The 21,455-nt window shown below is 38.2% G+C and overlaps 1 protein-coding gene across 2 annotated transcripts in view; it reads left to right on the plus strand.

Moving 5' to 3' along the window:
• Positions 1-21,455, plus strand: part of EDIL3 (EGF like repeats and discoidin domains 3) — a 272,169-nt gene that overhangs the window by 132,179 nt on the left and 118,535 nt on the right. For both annotated transcript variants that reach the window (XM_054186858.1, XM_054186859.1), the window contains one exon: positions 6,989-7,117. In XM_054186858.1, the coding sequence (XP_054042833.1) occupies positions 6,989-7,117 (129 nt within the window). The remainder of the gene's footprint in view (positions 1-6,988; positions 7,118-21,455) is intronic.

A 21,455-nucleotide genomic window follows, 5' to 3' on the forward strand; every position in this document is an offset into this window, starting at 1 on the left:
TAGGGACATTCCTGCTGGATTTGAATGCTCGTTTGTGTGTCTCTGATGAAGACTGTTTCTTTCTAATAGGATTACGTTATATTTTGGGTTTGTGTCTGCTGAACTTTGAAATCTATAAGAACACATTTGAAGGGGCGTACCTTTCAAAAATCTATTTAATTGAGTTTTTAAAACGATGAAGAAAGAAAGAAAAAGTTCAATACACTTCTGAAAAAGAGGTCGTCTCTCATTTGTGCATATATAGGTGGTATAAACATAATTTTTAACTGTATGGAGAAAACGTACATACTAGTTAGAACGGAGTGTCAAATATAAAGATTCAGAGATTAAGCTCATCTCAAATATTTGTAAGATATATAATTCAAATTTCTAATTATTCCCACTGAAGGGTTCTTCAGTTTTCTTCTCAGGTTGCTGGAACTCATGAGCAGCAGAGAGAGGGTGTTGGATTACCTGGACACTGAGCCTAATTCAGTGTGATAATCCTCAGCTTCTTCATCATGGGAAGCTCGTGCCATTCTGATAGCTCCAGCAGCAAGGAGATTAATTCTTCTTTTCCCATCAGATGAAAGAAGTCATATGCGCCACTGGCTTCTTTTACACATATTCTTTTTAAAATATAAGAGCTCTTGCTAAGTGAGCTCTATCACAACTTACTTTGAAGACTTTACTTTGGTAGAGAAAGCATCTAAAGTATATGTGTTACCAAAACTACCACTACTACTACTACCACCACCACCACCACTACTTCAAACTACTGATGTTAAAAATGTGTGAGAGAGCTCTGATGAAGATTTCAACTTATCAGAGGGGGAAAAAAACCTATTTGGCTGACATTCATTTAGAGCCAAGAGGGGCTTAAGAAAAGCTACAAGTATGAAGGCAAGCAGCTACAGAGTATTTTTCTCTTACAATGAAATGTAAAATCATTTGATACATTTTATTAGTTTTATGATAACTCCAATATTTGTTTTGATGGAGTTTGGAGCTTACTATATCATCAGAGTAACCTTATCTATTAGTCCTACTTCCGTAATAAAATAATTGAAGCAATTAGCTTTGTAGCTAACAGTATCTTCATCTTGATGTATATCAAGGTCAATATCTAGTCTAGTATTTTTCATTAAAGTTGCATTATTTCTACATGAAGAGTGGATGGATAGATAGATACTATAAAAAGTATTAACATTTGTATTGCCCTGTCTTTCATTTTAATTTTTTAAATGTCCTTATTTGGTGTGTGTCACTCCATTGGAGTATATTTTCCTTTTTCTCTTTACATTTTTCATATCCCTCATTTAATCTTGTTTCAGTAAGAAATGATGGGGTTTGATTTTTGATCATTTTCCTATTCTAGCACTGCAACAAGCACACGTTTCAGTATAAGGAATCAGACTTTGAGGAAGATGTGACTGATGTAAATTTCTTGTTTAACTACATCACCTGTAACTGCCTGGTATTTTTGAATGTCTCTCCCTCCAAAGCAGCAGCAAATTTTATATTTGGCCAAAAATGCTTACACTGTTTGGTGGAAGCATAAGAAATGGCTTACGCCGTTATAATTCGCACTGAATTAGGCATTGTCAAGAGAAAGAGTGATGGGGGGTGTGTTTGTTTTTTCTTTCTGCTAAGGCTACTATTTCAACTACTTTCTGATTTCTTGGATTTTTCTAAGCTACTGCTACACAGCTCCACTGTTAGCCATTGTACTTCAAAGTTGGCCTTTGCCACATTTTTAAGTCCTAGGTAAAGATTTTCTGGAAAAATATGTGGCAAAGCATCTGTAGACTTCTTGGTAACGCACCTCAGTACATTGTACAAAATCCTGTCTGCATTCGTTGTGTCACTGACTGTCTGCACAGCCCGCCCTTTCAGGCAGGTTCTGTGTCTGTCCCTGATGAATTTTGCACTCCAGAGGAACTCACGTACAGCTCTTGCTGTCCTCAGCTGGGTGAGGAGTGGGAGGGCTGCAGTCCTTCATCAGCAACACACTGGAAACATGATATTTTTCTTTTTTTTTCTTTAACTCTAATGCATCCTGGACAGTTAGAGGGCACAGTAAGTAGTGTCGTACCTCAAACGTACAGATGCAAACCTAAGCAGATGAAAAGCCTTGACAGAGACTAGAGTTAGTCCACAGTAACTCTGACACCCCCTTCTCAGGAAGGACACTGCGGGCGCATAAGGTTCTCAGCATCAACCCTCTTGCTCTTCAGATCCCTTCCCATTGCACTGTGTAGCTTGCTCTTGTAGATACAGCCACTCTCTAGTAAAACTAAATAACGGAAATGAGAACAATCAGAAATTTAGGTAATGACATTCGCATACGTATATTTAAACGTGCTTTAAAACTGTCAGAGTTTCTAGGATCTTTTTGTTTGTTTCTTTTATTTTTTCCTCAAAAATGGAAGACGATGCAACTAAAAGAAGTTCAAAATAAGACTAGGTATTTTAAAAAATACATTTCCTCTGAACTGTCAGGAGAAAAATGTAGAAAGATACTTGGACATTTCCTTCTATTACTTAAAAAAAAAAAAATTAATATCCTACAAGACAAAAATAAGTAACAGTTTTCTTAAATAGGCTAATTCACTTTTTCTATATATTATCACTGTCAAAAATCACAGTCCTATTGGTGAAACGATGCTTTCCTTGCTTTCCTGACTTTTCTTGCTATAGACAAACTAAAGCTTTCTCTCAAATATGTAATTACTACTTCAGTATTGCATTATACAACATTTTATTTTTATGAGGTTTTAGTTGACTGTACTTGTCAAAGAAGAAAACAGATAACATGGTACTGCCTTGAGCTCCTATGCAGCTCTACTGAGGATGCATTTGTTTGATTTGTCCATCTATAAAATCTCAGCGATTTCAGTAAGAGAATCTAAAAAATTTAAAACCTGCTATGCTTTCAGTTAACTTGCAATATTTTTTCAAAAACAGCATGGGATTTCAATTGAATTACAGAATGATGTATTTTGGCCTATACTTATTATGTTAGCTAATACCACTGGAACTGCACAAAGAAGGGCTTCAAAAGAGCAGCAAAGTGAATAGATCTATTACTTTTAGTGCACAATTAATCTTGTTGACATTATTTTATATGAACATGGATAAAATGCCTGGAAAGCACACCATTGAATTCCACTGCTCATTAATATTGATCAAATATTGTTGTTCTCTTTGTGTTGGAAGCCACTTAAAGATTACCTGCAAAAGTATTACAGTGCTATTGATTTTCAAAAAAAAAATCCCCGAAGTCCACTGTTTATTGAAACTCTGTTGACAAGTTTGGGGTTTTATTTTTTTGGTAAAGAAGGATGTTTTTGAACTCGCTGCTACAGATCTGAGTGAGAATATTAATCAGATTGTCAGGGAATTAATTATCCAGTATGCAATACAATGTTATTTAAAAGCCTATACATCCCTATGGAAGTTAGTTGGGACCTCTCATTAGAATCATAGAGTCATAGATCATAGGTTGGAAGGGACCTTAAAGATCATCTAGTTCCAACCCCCTGCCCTGGGCAGGGACACCTCCCACTAGACCAGGCTGCTCAAACCCCCATCCAGCCTGGCCTTGAACACCTCCAGGGATGGGGCAGCCACAGCTTCTCTGGGCAACTTGGGCCAGTGTCTCACCACCCTCACAGTAAAGAATTTCTTTCTCTCATCTAGTCTAAAATTCCCCTCTTCCCATTTAAACCGTTACCCCTCATCCCATCGCTACATTCTTTAATAAAGAGTCCCTCCCCAGCTTTCCTGTAAACCCCCTTTAGGTTCTGGGAGGCTGCTATAAGGTCTCCCCAGAGCCCTTTCTTCTCCAGGCTGAACCCAACTCTCTCAGCCTCTCCTCTCCTCAGGGCTGCTCTCAAGCCCTTCTCTGCCCAGCCTGTGTTTGTGCTTGAGATTACATGACCCAGGTGCATGACCATGCACTTGGCCTGGCTGAACATCATGAGGTATGCATGAGCCCACCTCTCAAGCCTGTCAAGGTCCCTCTGGATGGCATCCCTTCCCTCCAGTGTATTGACCGCACCACACAGCTTGGTGGCATCAGCAAACTTGCTGCAGGTGCACTCAATCCCACTGTCCATGTCACTCACAAAGATGTTAAACAGCACCGGTCCCAGTACTGACCCCTGAGGAACATCACTCGCCACTGGTCTCCACTTGGACATGGAGCCGTTGTCTGCAACTTTTTGAGTGTGGCCATCCAGCCAATTCTTTATACACTGAGCAGTCCATTCATTAAATCCATGTCTGTCCAATTTAGAGACAAGGATGTCATGTGGGACTGTGTCAAATGCTTTGCACAAGTCCAGGTAGAATCATCATTGGGCAGAAGTGCCTAGATCTTACATACCATTTTTGATGCTTAAATGGAATAATGGCAGGATTAGGGCCCAGATCCTTTGAGACACTTAAACCTGCATAACTTGCATCAGGGATACTGTAGAGTCAGTAAAAAAAAATAAAAAAATAGAATCATACGCTTGAAGGTTCTTGCAATTTAAATACCCTGAAGATGTGTGAACTCAGAGTGTGGTCCTCTGGAGAATTAGGAGAAACAAGGTATGATGATACAGGCTTTTTAAAGTCTCAATCATTCATTCTTTTAGAATGCAGATGAGCCTAACCCATGTCCTTTTTGGGAAACGAATGCTAACTACTGAAAATTAGATGATTGTTGTTTACTAGTTTCAGTGCATTTAATTAGTATGTTTCATTGCTCTCAAAATAATTTTTGAACTACCAGTTTGTATTAACAAAAAAAAAAAACCCACAAAGCAAAATTACTCAACATTTAGATTGAAAATACTGCTATTATATGTCTATGACCAAATAACCACTATAATCGGGCAAAAAAAGTGTACATATTGTTGGTGTGGGGTTTTTTTCAGTAGGAAGTCATCATAGAAGACTAAGATTAGTTAGAAATACTGGCATGCACAGTATATTTATTACTGCGCACCTCAAATGACCTTTTAAGCCTTTGTACTTTGTACTGATCTGAAAAAATGCAAAATCTAAAGAAAATCAATGAAAGTATGCTGAACATGTGCTTAACAAGCCATATGGAGAAAGCAGCAAGCAAAATGAGAAAGTAATTATTAAAAGATTTATTGTTCTTGGAAGATTAGAGATCCGCTTGCATAGAAACAATTAACATATGAGGCTTCTCGAAGGTACTCCCCAAACTGCAGAATTATCACAGAGACTTGAAAAAAAAAATACACAGCTTATATTCATTGGGAGACCAAAAGTGCAAATAATTAAACCGCTTTCTTCCCAAAATGTTACAGAGGAGAAAAAACATGAACAGAAGGTGTGATACTTGAAAGCCAGGAGTTTTGCTTGACCTGTTAAAGGAGTGATATATGTTGCCTGGAATTAAGAAAGTAGTGTGCCGTTACATTTAAAGTGTAATGCAAAATGTGGATGGGGAAAAGCAAAAAAGGCAACAGCCAGTCCCTTCGTTTTCATCGTCATGATTTTTGCCTTTTTTTACTACTAATTTAGAATAAGCTACTACATATTCATGTCTTTTATTTATTGAGTTCAGTGAGATATATCCCATGTTTAATGATGCAAACAAGCATAACTTCTGCAGGATTGTGTCCTGGAATAGGCTAATGATGTAAGTTGTAATAGAAATGTGTACATGGATAGTTTCTCAAATTGCTATAACCACACGGCCAGTTGTAACTGGGGAATGGGTTCTGACGTCCTTGTCATTCAGTTAATTTTTCTTTTGCAAATTAATATTTTCTTAGACTGCAGTTTTCACTAACGTGACGTTCTGAATGAATGCTGTTGCTGTGAACATCTGTCAAACCTTGGGTTAGTAGTTATAAACTAATAGGCAGACTCTCAGAAACATTAAATTTGTAGCTCTTTTAAGTTTAAATCATTCCCAGAGCAGATTGTCAGTAAATTGTGCTGTGGAAAGGAGTTCTTTTCTGGACTTTTTATGTCTTTTATGACTTTTATGACTTTTAAATGCAATTTTAATTGGGTGAATAATTATGACATCACATTCCAATAACCGAAGATTAATACCTTTCTGTGTACATGGCAAAGATAGCAAATAACATACTTTATATAGAATTCACAAACCTTTTCACAGACAAACTCGCACGTGAGCCTTTCCAATCAATGATTACCAGTAAGACTGGCAAAAAAATCATCAAAATGCTGAAGTGTTTTCTTCTGGTAGGAAGTATGTTACAGGTAGCATTGGTAAGATAGTAAGATGTAAATGCTTTTAACACATGCTGTTAAATGAATAAACTTTAGACCTCTGTACAAAAGAAGTTATTATTTAAAAGTATGTATAGTTATTGCAAACCTGACAAATTAGATCTCACTGCTGAAACTTTAGGTATCCTAGCATGTGGTTAGTTGGGGAAAAAAAAGATAATTTAGTCAGAAGATCTTTTTGAAATCAGCTTGAAGTAGACATGCTAAAAAGTCACTCAATTAAAAGGGAATAGTTGGTTTAGTAGCTGCTAACTGCTGGCCCAGATAGTCACATATTCAGAAAGTCACCCAAAGCCATAGCAAAAAACTCCTCTACTACTAACTTGACATGTACTGGTTATTCAGGATATTATACATGTCACTCTGTACATGATAGGCACATTTGATTAATATGTATTTCCTCAGTGGTATAAAAGTTAGAATGCCTGTTATCTTTAATAGGAGAACAAGATTTAGCTTCTCTGTCTCCTGTCTTCTCTTACATTAAAAAATAATGTTGTGATTAATGAGTAGTGACATGCTTCATATTTTTTCTTGTTCATAAAAATCTGTGCTGGCAAGTTATCTGAACTAAGTGAAGGGTATATTTTAGTGGGTTAGTGGAATATGAAGGTCTACAGAAGAGATTTTACTTCTTTAATGAATGCATATGAACAACTGAAATTATTATCGTTGTTATTATGTATGTATATACATTCCTCCTTTTTTTCCCCTCTCCCAGGACCCTGCCTTCCTAATCCATGTCATAATGGTGGGATATGTGAAATCAGTGAAGCGTACCGAGGCGACACATTCATAGGATATGTTTGTAAATGTCCAGAGGGATTTAATGGGATTCACTGCCAGCACAGTAAGTTCCACATGGTAATGTTTATTGTGTTTATAGATAGGAGCCATTTTATTGCTTGTAATGTTGAGGATTAATATCAGATCTGGTTTTCTGAAGTATGTCAGTCTTTGGCCTTTATATTATGAGCAAATGAGAAAATGACCTTACCTCCAACTTAGTGGACACAACAGTGCATAATTTGCTACACATATTCTAGAACATGGTAAGAAAAGGTAACCGTAGCATGGACTTAATGGAAATTGTTGGAAGCTTGGAATTGTTTGTGGGTTTGTTTTGATTAATGCTAGACAAGAATGGAAAGAATAACTGAAAAGAAATTTGTGAATAAATACGTCTTCTAGATCTTTCTTTACCTATGCGTTTATAAATTACGAAGAAATGTTTTGAATCACAATATTTAAATTCAAGGGTAGAAGTTCCGGACTTAAATTGGATGGACATTTAATCCTGTTTAAAATACAGTATCTGGACCTCTTTCTAATCATTATCATTTATCTGAAGAATTTTTCCTGGTTTCAGGTCAGTCTGGCAACAGCAGGTCAGTATTCTAGTCTTAGAGTGTGTAGTTACGGAACTGACAAGTAGCTAACTGACAAGTATTGAAATCTTGAGATTTCAGTAATATCTCATGGGTGGATTATATAGTAAGATCTATACTTCACCAATGAAAAATTTTAAGTAGTAAATAGATATTGCACTTTTTGTGCTCATACAGAAAATTACAGGTCCATGTTTCTCCGATTAATGTCATCAGAAGTTTTGTGTGATCAAAACCAATTAGTAAGAGCTATGCACGTTCATCTGGAAGTGACTGATCATACCATGTTCTAATTTATAAACGTAATCTGCGTTATCTGTTTGATATTTAAATAGAAGCTGGGTTTTTTTCATATGTAAAAGTCATTTAGAACAAGTGCTTGCCTAAGGAGAAGCTTGTATGCCAAATTTGTGTTTTATTTTGTGCAATAAAGCACAGCATGGTTCTTGAAATCTTATGTTATTGATGCATTTGGAAGGCAACTGTTACTCAGTTAGAAGGTTAAAAACTCAAACAAACAGTCAAGAATCTGCTTCCATTTGCACATAAAAGATAAATCCACTCATTCAAATCAGAGTGAATAAGCGCTGAATCCAGTCTACCTTAATTAAGTGCTCCATTTAGATAGTTATCTATAATTTGAAGTGTCGGGAACCAATAAAGTCCAACTCAAATAACTACTTATGTTCATTATGTCCCTTATATACTCAATGGAAAGTGTCTCCAAAGACCTGAATGTGGATATTCAATTTCATTAACTTTGTCCCCACTCTCTCTCTCAGTTAATTACGTAGGTAACATAGGCAGTCCCACTAACTTAATCTAGTTAAATGATGTGTCTACCTTTCTGCTAGGAACATGGATATGTTGGATATTATCCACTCCTTTGGGATCTGTTCTGTCTAGCCCTGATTCTGGGGATGGCCGTCTAGTGGAGCTGACTGCCAGCAACAGTCATACTGACTTTCTTTTGTTTTAATGGTGATATCATTAGAGCTCCCAGTCAAGGCGGGGCACTGAGTTCATAGAGTAATCATGATGGCAAAGGATAGTCATTGCCAGCCTTTAAGACACGTAGCCAGGAGCTCAAGAGTCTGAGACCAGGAGAGTAGGCAAGACTATGTCTAGCTGTAACTCAAGAGTTATACCAGCTTAAAAATTTTACCTGGAATAACTTGCAACTGCAGTACCTTGTGGTTCCCAACCCCATTCCTCATACTTCTGTTCTGCACAGTATGCTGTTAATTTCAGAGAGTTTTGTTATTTAGAAGAGGCTTAGCTAAAAAGTAAAATTACTGAACAGAAAATTGGTTCTATTTTACCTGAGACCAGGAGAACTTGCATGCATTTTACATGGGTCTGCCACCTGATAAGTGAAGCAAAAGTCATTGGAGAGTGGATAGCTGTAACTTCAACCCCATGACTGCTGTAAGTGAGGGTACAGGCAGACTGCTTCTGTGTGCCATTGATGTGCAGTCACACGGTGCTCATGTGAAAACATCCTCATGTGGCCTAAGGTTCTCAGGCACATCTCATCATGGAACCAGTCAAGTAGCCACCATGTGACACAAAAGACTTCTCTTTCCATTAACTGACAAAGAGGTGACCTTTGTCAAGGATGCAGTGAAGTGAACAGCACCACAAATTTTCAACAAGCAAAATACATGCTTAACATGTGCTCCCTGGAAAATAGCATCTCTTGTTATCTAATTAATGAAAAAAACCATACGGTAGTACATCATAGAGTGATACTGTGTCCCCAGTATAATTTTAAAAATATTCAGGTGTGTAACAGTTAGCTAATGATCCTGGTAATCAGCCAAGTCTATTTATACCAACTTCAGAATAAAGTAGAGCTCTCACATTGATGATTCACATTCATTGTGGGGAGAGTAAAACCCAAGAAGGCAGCTAAACTGATTTGAAATAACTCAAGTTTATCTGAACAGTTACTCTTTGGGGGACAATGAAATTCAGTCCTTTTGAGATAATCTGACTTATGATGTGATAATAAATCACATACAATATATGTATTGTAGAGAGTTCAGAGATTCTCTAAGGATGTCAGCTATGAGAGGCAGCAGAGGAGGTCTCTGCAATCAGGAAGAAGTATGGGACTTCCACTGGTGGACTTAATATAACTCTTTTATATCATATCCCTTTAGCTCATTTCACAACGTTCCTTTGATACAGATTCCTCTGCTTCACAAAGTTTAGCACTTCAATTCTGGTCTTACTGTAAATCAAGTAAGAAGTTTGACAAAGTAGTTCCATCGTAAAAATGTAAATTAAAATGACCTTGTTGCAAGACACATATGTTCATCTAAATTGTTAAGATTTCCAAAAAATCACAGTATTCTTCTCTTGTACAAGATTTTCTGTCTTGGATTTCTTTCATGTCTAGTATTCTTTTGCTAAATCAGTTAAGCTAGGTGATTGATTTTGCAGTTGAGATACATTCCCAGAGCTGGTATTTTGTCATTTGCATCAGCAAATAACCTGTCAATATTTCCGAGGTTCCTTGACATTTTACCCATGTAAATAATTAATATGTAAATTAAAAAAGAGATCATTAGCAATTTCTCTGATTGTATCCTCTAGATTTATTTCAAAACTGATATTAATTGGCAATCGTTTTCTGAAAAGATTCTGATTCCCCAGTGACAAAAAAGGAAATAAAGTTTCCCATTTCAGGGCTTATAAACAAATCAATTTTTGGCTAGGAATGTCTACCTCAGGTAGACACCTGGGCATATTTTTGTGGTGATACCCAAGAACAACATGTTCTTTAAATAGCCCTCCATTATTTATGAGGTATTTACTTATCTGAAGATTCTCCCTAAACACTGCCCAGGTTACAATGCTGTTAATGTATGATAATCTGGCTTTCAAATGTGTTATTGACAGTATTTAGCGACAAGGAGAGAGGAAGTATTTGCAAGAAGTACCTTAAGGCAAGACAAGTCTCCCTACGGTCTCACTACACTGAGAAAGCAGCTCTTCCAAGGAGTAACTTAGAGCACTTAAATTCCTGAAAATAGCATACAACTCATGCCCAGGAAGACTAGGGTGTCCTCTGTGGCGCTGATGCTCATTCGTAAGAGCAGCAAATCATTTTGTTCCTACAAGATCACTTCGACTGAAAGCTATGTAAATACATGGCCTTGTCATTCACCAGAAAGAAGCATGTAATCATTGTGTGTGTTATAATTCCCTTTTCTTTAACCATGAATTTCAAGAAAGTCAATTTTCTGAGATTTTTTCAGCTTGTAATGGAAAAGCCCTACTGCTATTCATGAACCAGCATCCATTGTTAAACCATTATCAGCCTTGCTAATCACTCTTCAAATGATAGATGAAAATGCTGGACAAATTGCTGTTCAAATTGCCTTCATCTACATATAGAGGGATTATACTGTCACCTATTAAAACATGTTAGAAATACAGTTCTACAGAACAAGGCAAAATCCATGAAAACACACAGAAGACTGAAATGGACAGTTTTTCCACCCAAAATATTCCATAACATTGAGATATATAGACAATATATTATTGTGATTATCAAATAGATTGTATATTATTGTGATTATCAGATAGACTGCCTGCTGAAAACAGAGGAAACTGGGGCATTAGTAACAATATATGTCAAAGTGTGGGTTACTGGCTGCCACGCAGCTAACTCAAATGACACACAGATCCAACCAGAAAAAAACCCAACCATTAGAAACAATAAAGAGTTCAGATTTAAAGGTTTGATTTGGATGTGGTTTAATATTCTGAGGATCATTAACTCTGTCAGCCATAACTAAACACCTTGCAGTCCAAGACGAATAAAGGTTATTAATCGAACACATTTAATAATGTAAGCAAGCCCTTCCCAGTGTTCGTACAGAATTATCTGGACAATCTTTCTACCTCCCCATCATAGATGGTCTGTGATATTCACATCTGCTACATTAATGTATTGGGAAACTGCATGGATGGGTGCCATGTCGCAGAGCATCAGCTCACATTTTGATAGTACGTTGAGGTATCATCCCAACTACCCATAGGGCAGTGGCTTTTAACTGTGGGGCTGCAACTGGAAAGGCCAGTGGCTAGGCATTTCTCACCAGCTGACACGATGCATAATCTACAGCTTCAGCTCTACCAGGAAATTCAACTCCTAGTAACTTTTCCAGCTACGAGGAAGAAATATATGTGAGGAAGCTGTAGAACATCCTGTGGCATGGATTTTGTGTGTTACAATGAATGAGTGCTCTTGATAAACCATTTCTGGCTGCAGTTTGGTGGTAAAGCACTCCAGAAACCATTCCCCACAGGTGGTTTTCATACAGACGTCTTGTTTTGGAGGCTAAAATGATTGTATGTTGCACAGATGTAGCTTGTTCCAAGCCAGAGGAACCCCTGGACAAGTGGACAAATTTAACGTACTAGGGTACATACAGTTGCACTATACCAGATGTTCATCCCATGCTTCTGCTGATGAACACTCGCTATGGCTTCTGGTTGGGCTTGGGGAGTTCTAAATCTATCCCAGGTGTTCCTTTTTATTTTGTGTGGAGCTGCTCATTGTAATTAGCTGTATGCACAGTTTTAACAAATTACACTAGCAATAATTTGTATAATGTAGTAGTAATAAGCTATATGGTGTAGTAGTAGTGAGTTACATGTATAAGTATGTCTTAGGGAGCTTATAAATCTAAGTACTGTTGAGCTGAAGTCTGAAAACTATTCCTGTGTCCAACCAGTTGCTTAGATAAGAAATGAAGGAAAGCAGATATACCGTTGCTCATTTGGGAATCTTCTAGAATAATTTGAAAACTGTCTAAAAGAGACACGACTAATAAAGAATAAAAGAGCAAATAGCCGGTAAAGGCTACTGGAATAAAAGTCAATAAAATACCGTTCATAAAATGGAAACTGTGTAAGGAGGCAAAAAGTGGAGCACAAAAATGGCACAACTGCGGTGTTTGCCTATTCACAGAGGTCCAGGAAAACTTTTGTTTGAAGCTGCCTGGAAAAACAAATTATCTAAAGAGGTAAAAAATAATATGGTTTTCAGTTGAAAACAAAGAAAGTTTTGGTTATGAATCTTCTTACAATAAATGTGTGGTAAGATTGAACAACAGCGACAGCAATTTTTGGGCTACTGGAAGTAGGGGTTTGTTTTCCTTGAGATCCAAATAAATACCTTAGTTAAAGCAGTAGGTGACTGAGATAAGACTAGCTGAAACCCAGAGAGAAAAAATATTAAATCTCAGGTAATAGACCAACACTGGATGCCTCAGAGGAGGGGTCAGGACACCCTCACCATGAAAAGAAGGGGCATAACTTGTCCCCTACTTGAAGATTTTATTTCATTCTGTAATAGCCATAGATTGGCAGGAAGGAATCCCAGGCAGGAAGTATAATATCACCTCCAATTTTTTTTTCACTCTTGTTAGCATTTGCTTGTATAGCACTGTTTATTCTTCTCATTCATACACACTTCCAACAGCTTTTTTTTTCTTGTTGAATTACTGACCTTAAAAATTTCCCTATGCATTGAGTTTCATAGTCTAATGCTGTATACTGAAAAAAATCCCTTTTCAATTTCAAACCTGCTGTCTTTCAGCATCTTTAGATGTTTTGTTCTTTGAGTATTATAAGACTAGAAGAAAAGCAGCTTTTGAGTGCCTTCTGTATGCCACTTACGATTTTGCATACATTTGTCATGTTCCCTCTGACTTTTTTCCGTGTAAACAGTTCAAATTGTTTCCTTTCTGTTTCACATGAGAGTTTGTCCGGGATTTTTAAATGGTTTCTCCATGGCCTTGTCAAAACCCTTTTTGTTCTGTGGTATATTTCACTGCAACAGTGACCTATACTGAAAACAGAGCTGTACCATTTATTTGGCAGAAGATCCTTACAGTACTTTCTGTATTCGTTATGCAGCATTTTGTTGGAAGTTTCTTTTCGATTTTTTCCTGTTTTAACCAGAACTGGATGTTGAGCTGAGGCTTTTATTAAGCTGCCTTCTTTGATGCCTAAGTTTCTTTCATAAGATGTCATAGTGGGAGGAAACAGATCTTCCCAATTGCTTTTGGGTTTTATGGGGATATTGAACAGAGGGGTGGATTTCTTATCACCTACACACTGACTGGACTATACAATGAATGGTACTTTTAAGAAGATGTGTGTTTCTATGGCATAAAAGTCACTAAGGTTGTCAATAGCCATTATAAACATCTTTTGTAGGAAAGTAAATGTCTCTCCCCCTAATTACTGTCTTTCTTAAGGTTTGGTATTAATTTACGGTGGAAATAAATTAATGTTCCAAAAATGCATGAATTAGTTTGATTGTCAAAGATATTAAATTTGTTCATATTCTGAATTAAAAAGAGAACAAATGGAGATTTTTACACAAGTTCCTCTTTATATTTGAATTGATAATAAATATTGAATTAAAAATGATCTCTTTAAATTCAATAATAGTTATCATTGCAATGTCAACATCACACATTCTCTTTTTTATAACATGAATGTTATAACATGCCTTTTCAGTGTGTGTCCTCAGAATAAAAATAACTGTTTATATTCCTGAATACATTACACAAAAATACTAGCAATGACTCTTGCTAATGCTGCATGGAAACACTTTTACAAAAAAACTCACAAAGATTCCCTCTTAGGTGTTCAATAACTAGACTGCTTTTTTGAAAGCAGTGTGTAAATGGTCTTGCACGGCTTTGTGAAATAAGAATGTGGAAGAATATGTGGATTATGCTGCTAAAGTCATTTTGTAACAGATAAATATTGTAAGAAAATGATAAGTAGTTTCAGGACTTATATGAAATTCCTCAGTAACGGACAGGGAACTGGACATTATGATTCATCTGGTCTCATCCACTCCTATTTTTATGAGCTATCTTTTTCCTTAATCTAGTATCAGTTTGGAGTTTATATTTCTTAAATATAACGTCTCATACTTAAACAGATAGGGTATTTCAGATAAAGGTATGATGATGCACTCATCATTCAAACTTCAGTTTACATCAATAGAGGGTTTTCTTGGATAAGAGCAACAACAATGAATTCAGTATCTCTTGATGTATTATGCTCATACTTTATCACTTAATACTGCATTATACCATGCAGTATCTACTGTACAAATATTTTCAGTTTTTGTCAAGATTATGCATTCAAACAAGCAAAAGCTATTATCTGGGACCTCAATGTCATTTTATTCTTTTGTGTTTTCCTTTTTCAGGTTCCCTTTCCTACTTACAAAAAATGCATGTTTGTTTCAATTCTGTTAGGAAAAGTGCTACAGGATTTTCTTCACTGGAAAAGGTCATTTTGTAATATCTAAATGATATTCTTTTGTTCCCTTTTCAGAATTTGAGTCAAGAAAATAAGCATTTCTTACTGCTTTGCTTTCTGTATTTCTTTTCCCAAATTCAATATTCTGGTTTTGGCAGCTTTCCAGAATTGTGACTATTGTCCGTTTTCTTTCTGTTCAGTCTTAGACTTATCCATGGGAATGCTCACAATGCTCAGGATTTGTCACAGAAAAGCTCTGAAAAGGAAAACAGACTTTAAATGGAATAACAGTGATTGGATAACATAAACTCACCTTGTCTGTTAGGGTGGTGCTATAAATAGCATTACTGATACTAACTGATTTCTGTTTTTTTAAATTTTTACCTTCACTTGTCAGTTTGACAAGCAATGCACTTTGTGAATGAGCCTGCTTTCCATCTCTGTATATGACTCCATCTTTCTAACAGTCAAAGTATGCGTGCTATTGAGGTCGATATCCTTGCCTTTCTGTATGGTCAAAAGACCTTTTCTTAAAGCTTTGAGCATGAGCTCTTTAACGCAGCCTTGAGGTGCTAAGTGTCTTATAACAGTGGGCTGTTCTCAGACTGTCACTTACACAACTTTTCTTCAAGGAAGGACATCAAGAAGAAACTCTTAACTACATTAATAAATCAGTACAGAATTATTACTACTGAATGTGTTAATTTTTGCAACTCTGACCCAATAGACGATATCATAGAATCATAGAACAGTTTGGGTTGAAAAGACCCTCAGAGATCACCTAGTCCAACCTCCCTTCCATAAGCAGGGACATCTTTCACTAGACCACGTTTCTTAAAGCCCCATCCAACCTGGCCTTGAACATTTTGAGGGATGGGGAATCCACAGCTCTGTGGGAAAACTGTTGCTGTGTCTCACCACCCTCATCATAAAAAATTTCTTTAAAACCATTGCTCCATGTCCTGTCACTACAGGCCCTGGTAAAAATTCTCTCTCCATCTTTCTCGTAAGCCCCCTTTATATATTGAAAGGCTGCAATATGGTGTTGCCAGGGCATTTTCTTCTCCAGGCTGAACAGCCCCAAGTCACTCAGCCTGGCTTCATGGGAAAGATGCTTCGGCCCTCTGACCATTCTTGTAGCCCTCCTGAGGAGGAGGATCCACTCTAACAGGTCCATGCCTTTCTTGTACTGGGGACACCAGAGCAGGATGCAGTACTCCACTTGGGGCCTCACAAAAGTGGAGGGGCAGAATCACCTCCCTTGACCTGATGGCCACATTTCATTTTATGTAGCCCAGGAAATGACTGGCTTTCTGGGCTGCCATCACACATTGCTGGCTCATGTCCACCATCCACCTTCTCTGCAGGTCTGCTCTCAATCCATCCATCCCCCAGTCTTCATTGTTATTGGGGATAGCCCTGACCCACGTGCAGGACCTTGCACTTGGACTTTTTGAGCTTCTTGAAGTTCACATGGGCCCACTCCTCCAACGTGTCAAGGTCCCTCTTTATGGTGTCCCTTCCTTCAAGCATGTCAGCTACACCACTCAGCTTGGTGTCATCTGGAAAAGGGCTGAGGGTGCACTGAATCCCACACAAGAGAACAATCAATGAGCCACAATAGAATTATGTATGGTTAGAGGAAGAACACAGGAAAACTGGAGCTGAAGAAAGCATCTGTTTTCTGTTCCTTCTCCCACTTTTTATGCCCACCTATGTAGACGCAGGAAATTATAAGACAATTTCATTTATTGTGATGGTTTAGGACTGTCACAACCACACCTCAACTTTAAAGGAAGGATTGCTTTCAGTCTTTGTTGCACTCACAGGTTCATTACAGATATACCAGCACATTTCTGTGAGGAAGATAATGAAGATAAATGAAATCTTGAAATGAAATCTCATTATTTAATGAGACAAAATATATAATTTAGAATTTTGTTACACAGTGGCATAGTCTGATCCATCTGTGTAGGAAGCAGCTGTTATAAAAAAGATGAGTTTTGTAATTTAGATCTTTTTCTTGATTTTTTCTTTTTATTGTTCAGCTCCTGTAAGAACTGCCGTGCTCAACCATCTGTGTGTGTAGGTGTGTCAAGGATGCTGAATTAAAATATTGTATTTGTGTTAGGAACTCATGCTGGCATGCAGCTGTGCAATTCCCTAATACTATATAGAATATCGGTATTTCCATTGTTCATTGAACTAGTTGAAAATTATATGACTGACTTTAACGTTTGGAACTTGAATGATTCACATGGCAATTTTTCGAAAAATTAAAGAAACAAAAAAATTTAGTCGTTAAGCATTTTTTTTTTTATACTACAGACCTAGTCAAACAGTTTGAAGAAGCCAAAGAACTTTTTAGAAAGAAGATCCAGAAATCTATTCAGTACTCTAGCTACTCTTTTGAAATTATAACTAGTATTTATTCATGTGGGTACACTTTTGAGATCAGTGGGTTTACTTGTAAGCAACGGTACACAGAGGCAGAGAAGGATATAGCATCAGACTCATTGCCTGTGTGTGCAAATCTTGAAAAAACAGTACTTGGACTTGAAGCTCGATATAATGAGATAATAGTCTAATAGCACATACCAATCTGCATTACAAATGTATTCCCTTTGTATTCATAAAATATCTCAAGCAAAACTCATGGTGCTGTCACATTTGCATATGAATACCCAGGATATTCTTCTAGCTTGCATTTATTCTGATGTGTTAAATAATATACAATTATTTCTGTAGGGCATCTGGATGAGTGTTTTAGTTTGAATCAGGACTGCATTTTTAAAGAAAATCTCTTGATCATCTGCACTTACTGTGCTTTGTTTCATGTGACAGCAGTCTCAGAGCATAAGAACTGTATCCCTTTGAGACTAAAATAATGTAAAAGAAAATAATCTGGTAGTCTAGGATTCCTCGTGTACACACTAAAATTTGACATAAAACATTCCAGTGGGTAAATGGGCATTTGGTCCTCCCAGCCAGCCTAGAACTTTTATGGAGAAAACATCCCTGAGATATGTGTAGGGACATGCAGACATTGTGTCCTCAGCTCTAACCATTTCATTCTACAATTATAATTCCGTAAAACCGCACTACTTTTAAATGTAGACATAACCTGTCTGGCCTATGTTTTTCTCCAAGTACACTGAAAACAGTGAATAGATCTTGCTTCTCTTCCTTATGATTTATTAACGTGATTTGTCTGACATCATGAGAAGCAATTGGTGTTCTGATCATTCTCACGATACGGCCTGAATTTTGTTTTATCCTCTAGTGTGATTGCTTTATACTGCCAAAATGATGGCACCCATCTTCCCTGAGAACATACCCCCATCAGACTTCAGTCTGAATTGTCTCACCAGGCTTTTCTGGAAGCATATACAACCTAACCGCAAGAAGGGATTTATCACTGGGATCAGATCACTGAATGTACCCACACAGCTTTCCAGAAGACCTTATTAGTTCTTATGGTCACAATTCTCTGCCCAGGTGCACAGACCTTCAGTGACTCTAACCACTAGTTATCATCTCAGAAGGACTTCTGCTGGGATCTGTGCATGGCTATGGATGATCAGAAATGATAGCATTCAGGAATTGCCCCCTTACAACAAAGCTTTGGCAGTGAATTGATGTTGCATGTGCATGTATGCAATATGATGTATGCATTACACCATAAAAGAGAATTTAAATTGTTATTTAACTGCAAATAATATATAAGTCTTGTAATTTTGTCAGATTTCATTTTATCCTCAACACAAGTCAGTAAGGCATCTGGTTCTGAAAGTGTATTGTATGTGATTCTTTTGTGTATTTAGCAGAGCCGTTTATTATCCAATCAGTTACAATCATTACTCTCATGTAGTTTTTAGAGTTCATTTAAAAGCAGATTACCAATACCAATAGTTTTCATTGTTAGAGAGAAATTAATCTGCTCTTTTCTCATCCATTCTATTTTTTTTTTTTTGTTGGTCATACTTAATATTTAAGGGAGATTCAGAATAACACTTCAGAAGATGTATACAAAAATGGGGAAAAAAGTGAAAGGTGAAAATAATTTTTGCCTGAATCTAAAATTTAGATTTTACAGTATTTTTTTCTGATTTCATTACTTCAGTGCTGTAACAGAGAGAAACCTTCCTCCTATTTCTCAGAAAAAATAGATCTTTCACAGGGATTGAACCACCCATGGCTCTAAGTTATGGTACTGATTATATGTATAGACTGGAAGGCAATTCTTTAGCCTCTAAACATAGTTTTGGAAAATGCATAAACCTATTTGGATAGGTCATACTTGATGTGATCGTCAAGCAAAGGTGACATTGCCTGGGCCAGCTGCCATAAATACAAGTTCCAGTTCTGAGAGATTTTTTTAGTGCAGGACATATAACTCTCTGTGAATCATGAAGAACAACTCCGGTGTACGCGCCCTGAGGTAATAGAGCTGTCAGTCAGATGGAGACAGTAGTCACTGCAATAAATATTTCCATTCCTGTACTAGGCAGTCATTGGTGATGTGAAGAAACTACTTCACACATATTTTGCATGTTTTATGGAGAGGGAGATGAGGTCTTCCTTTTCACCTTTGCAGAGGAGACAAGGAAATTACTGTAGTCCAAAAGATAAAATGATTGATAAGTGGTTAGCAAATGAGTGTATTTGCCATAGATAATACATACTATATACACGGCATATACACCATATGCTTATATCACAGAATCACAGAATTGTTCAGGTTGGAAGGGACTTCAGGAGATCACCTAGTGCAATCCCTATCCTCAAGCAACTTCAATCAGAGCAGGTTTCCCTGATAGAAACCAGAATGCTCTTGGCCCTCTTGGCCACCTGGGCACACTGCTGGCTCATGTGAAGCTGGCCGTCCACCAGCACCCCCAGGTCCTCTTCTGCTGGGCAGCTTTCCAACCACTCTTCCCCAAGCCTGTAGAGTTGCTGGGGGTTGGTGTGACCGAAATGCAGGACCCGGCACTTGGCCTTATTAAACCTCATCCCATTGGCCTTGGCCCATCGATCCAGCCTGTCCAGGTCCCTCTGTAGAGCCTTCCTACCCTCAAGCAGATCAACTTTCTCACCTGGTTTGGTGTCATCTGCAAACTTACTGAGGGTGCACTCAATCCCCTCATCGAGATCATTGATAAAGAGATTAAACAAAACTGGCCCCAAAACTGAGCCCTGAGGGACACCCCTGGTTACTGGCCACCAAGAGGATTTCACCCCATTAATCACAACTCTCTGGGCACGGCCATCCAGCCAGTTTTTAACCCAGCGAAGAGTACACTTGTCTATGCCACGATTCACCAGCTTCTCCAGGAGAATGCTGTGGGGGACAGTGTCAAAGGCCTTACCAAAGTCCAGATAGACAATGTCCACAGCCTTCTCTGCAACCAGAAGGTGGTTCACATGGTCAGAGATCAGGTTGGTTAAGCAGGACGTCCCCTTCCTAAACCCCTGCTGGCTGGCCCTGATCCCTTGGCCGCCCTGCACTTGCCGTGAGAGCTCACTCAAGATGATCCTCTCCATGATCTTTCCTGGTACCGAGGTCATGCTGACAGCCCTGTAGTTTCCAGGATCCTCCTTCTGACCCTTCTTGTAGAGTGAGGAGGGAGAGAGAGAAAGAAACTTATAATAGTAAGATTCCCCTGAGCCTCCCCTTATGCAGACTGAGCAGTCTCAATTCTCTCAGCATCTCCTTGTAGGTCAGATGTTCCAGTCCCTTAGTCACCATGGCCCTACACTGGATTGACTCCAAAAAGTCCACATCTTTTTTGTACTGGGAAGCCCAGCACTGGACACAGCAGTCCAGATGCCCCATGCCTGCAAGTGTTCAAGGTCAGGTTGCATGGGGCTTTGAGAAACCTGCTCTAGTGAAAGATAACCCTGACCATGGCAGGAGGGTTGGAACTAAATGATCTTTGAAAGTCCCTTCAAGACAAACTGTTCTATGTCTTCCCAGAGCTGAGTAGAGAGGAAGGATCACCTCCCTTGACCTGCTGGCAATGCTCTGCCTAATACAGCTCAGGAGGATGTTGACCTTCTTTGCCATGAGGATGCATTGCTGTCTCATGGACAGCTTGTTGTCCACCAGGACCCCCAGGTCCTTGTCTGCCAAGCTGCTTTCCAGCTGGTTGGCCCCGCAGTGTGTACTGATGCATGGGACCGTTCCTCCTCAGAAGCAGCACTTCGCACTTCCCCTTGTTGAACTTCATAAGGTTCCTCTTCAGTGCACTTCTGCAGCCTGTTGAGGTCCCTCTGGATGGCAGCACACCCATCTGGTATGTCAGACACTCCTCCCCATTTTGTATCATCTGCCAAGTTGATGAGAGTGCCCTCTGTTCCATCGTCCTGTTCTTTAATGGAGACGTTGAACAGTGTTGGCCCCTGTGTTGACCCCTAGGACTCACCACCAGTGGTTTGCTTCCAACTGGACTTTTTGCCACTGATCACCATACTCTGGGTGCAGCCATTCAGCTG

Source organism: Rissa tridactyla, chromosome Z (assembly GCF_028500815.1).
Source record: "Rissa tridactyla isolate bRisTri1 chromosome Z, bRisTri1.patW.cur.20221130, whole genome shotgun sequence".
NCBI lineage: Eukaryota > Metazoa > Chordata > Aves > Charadriiformes > Laridae > Rissa > Rissa tridactyla.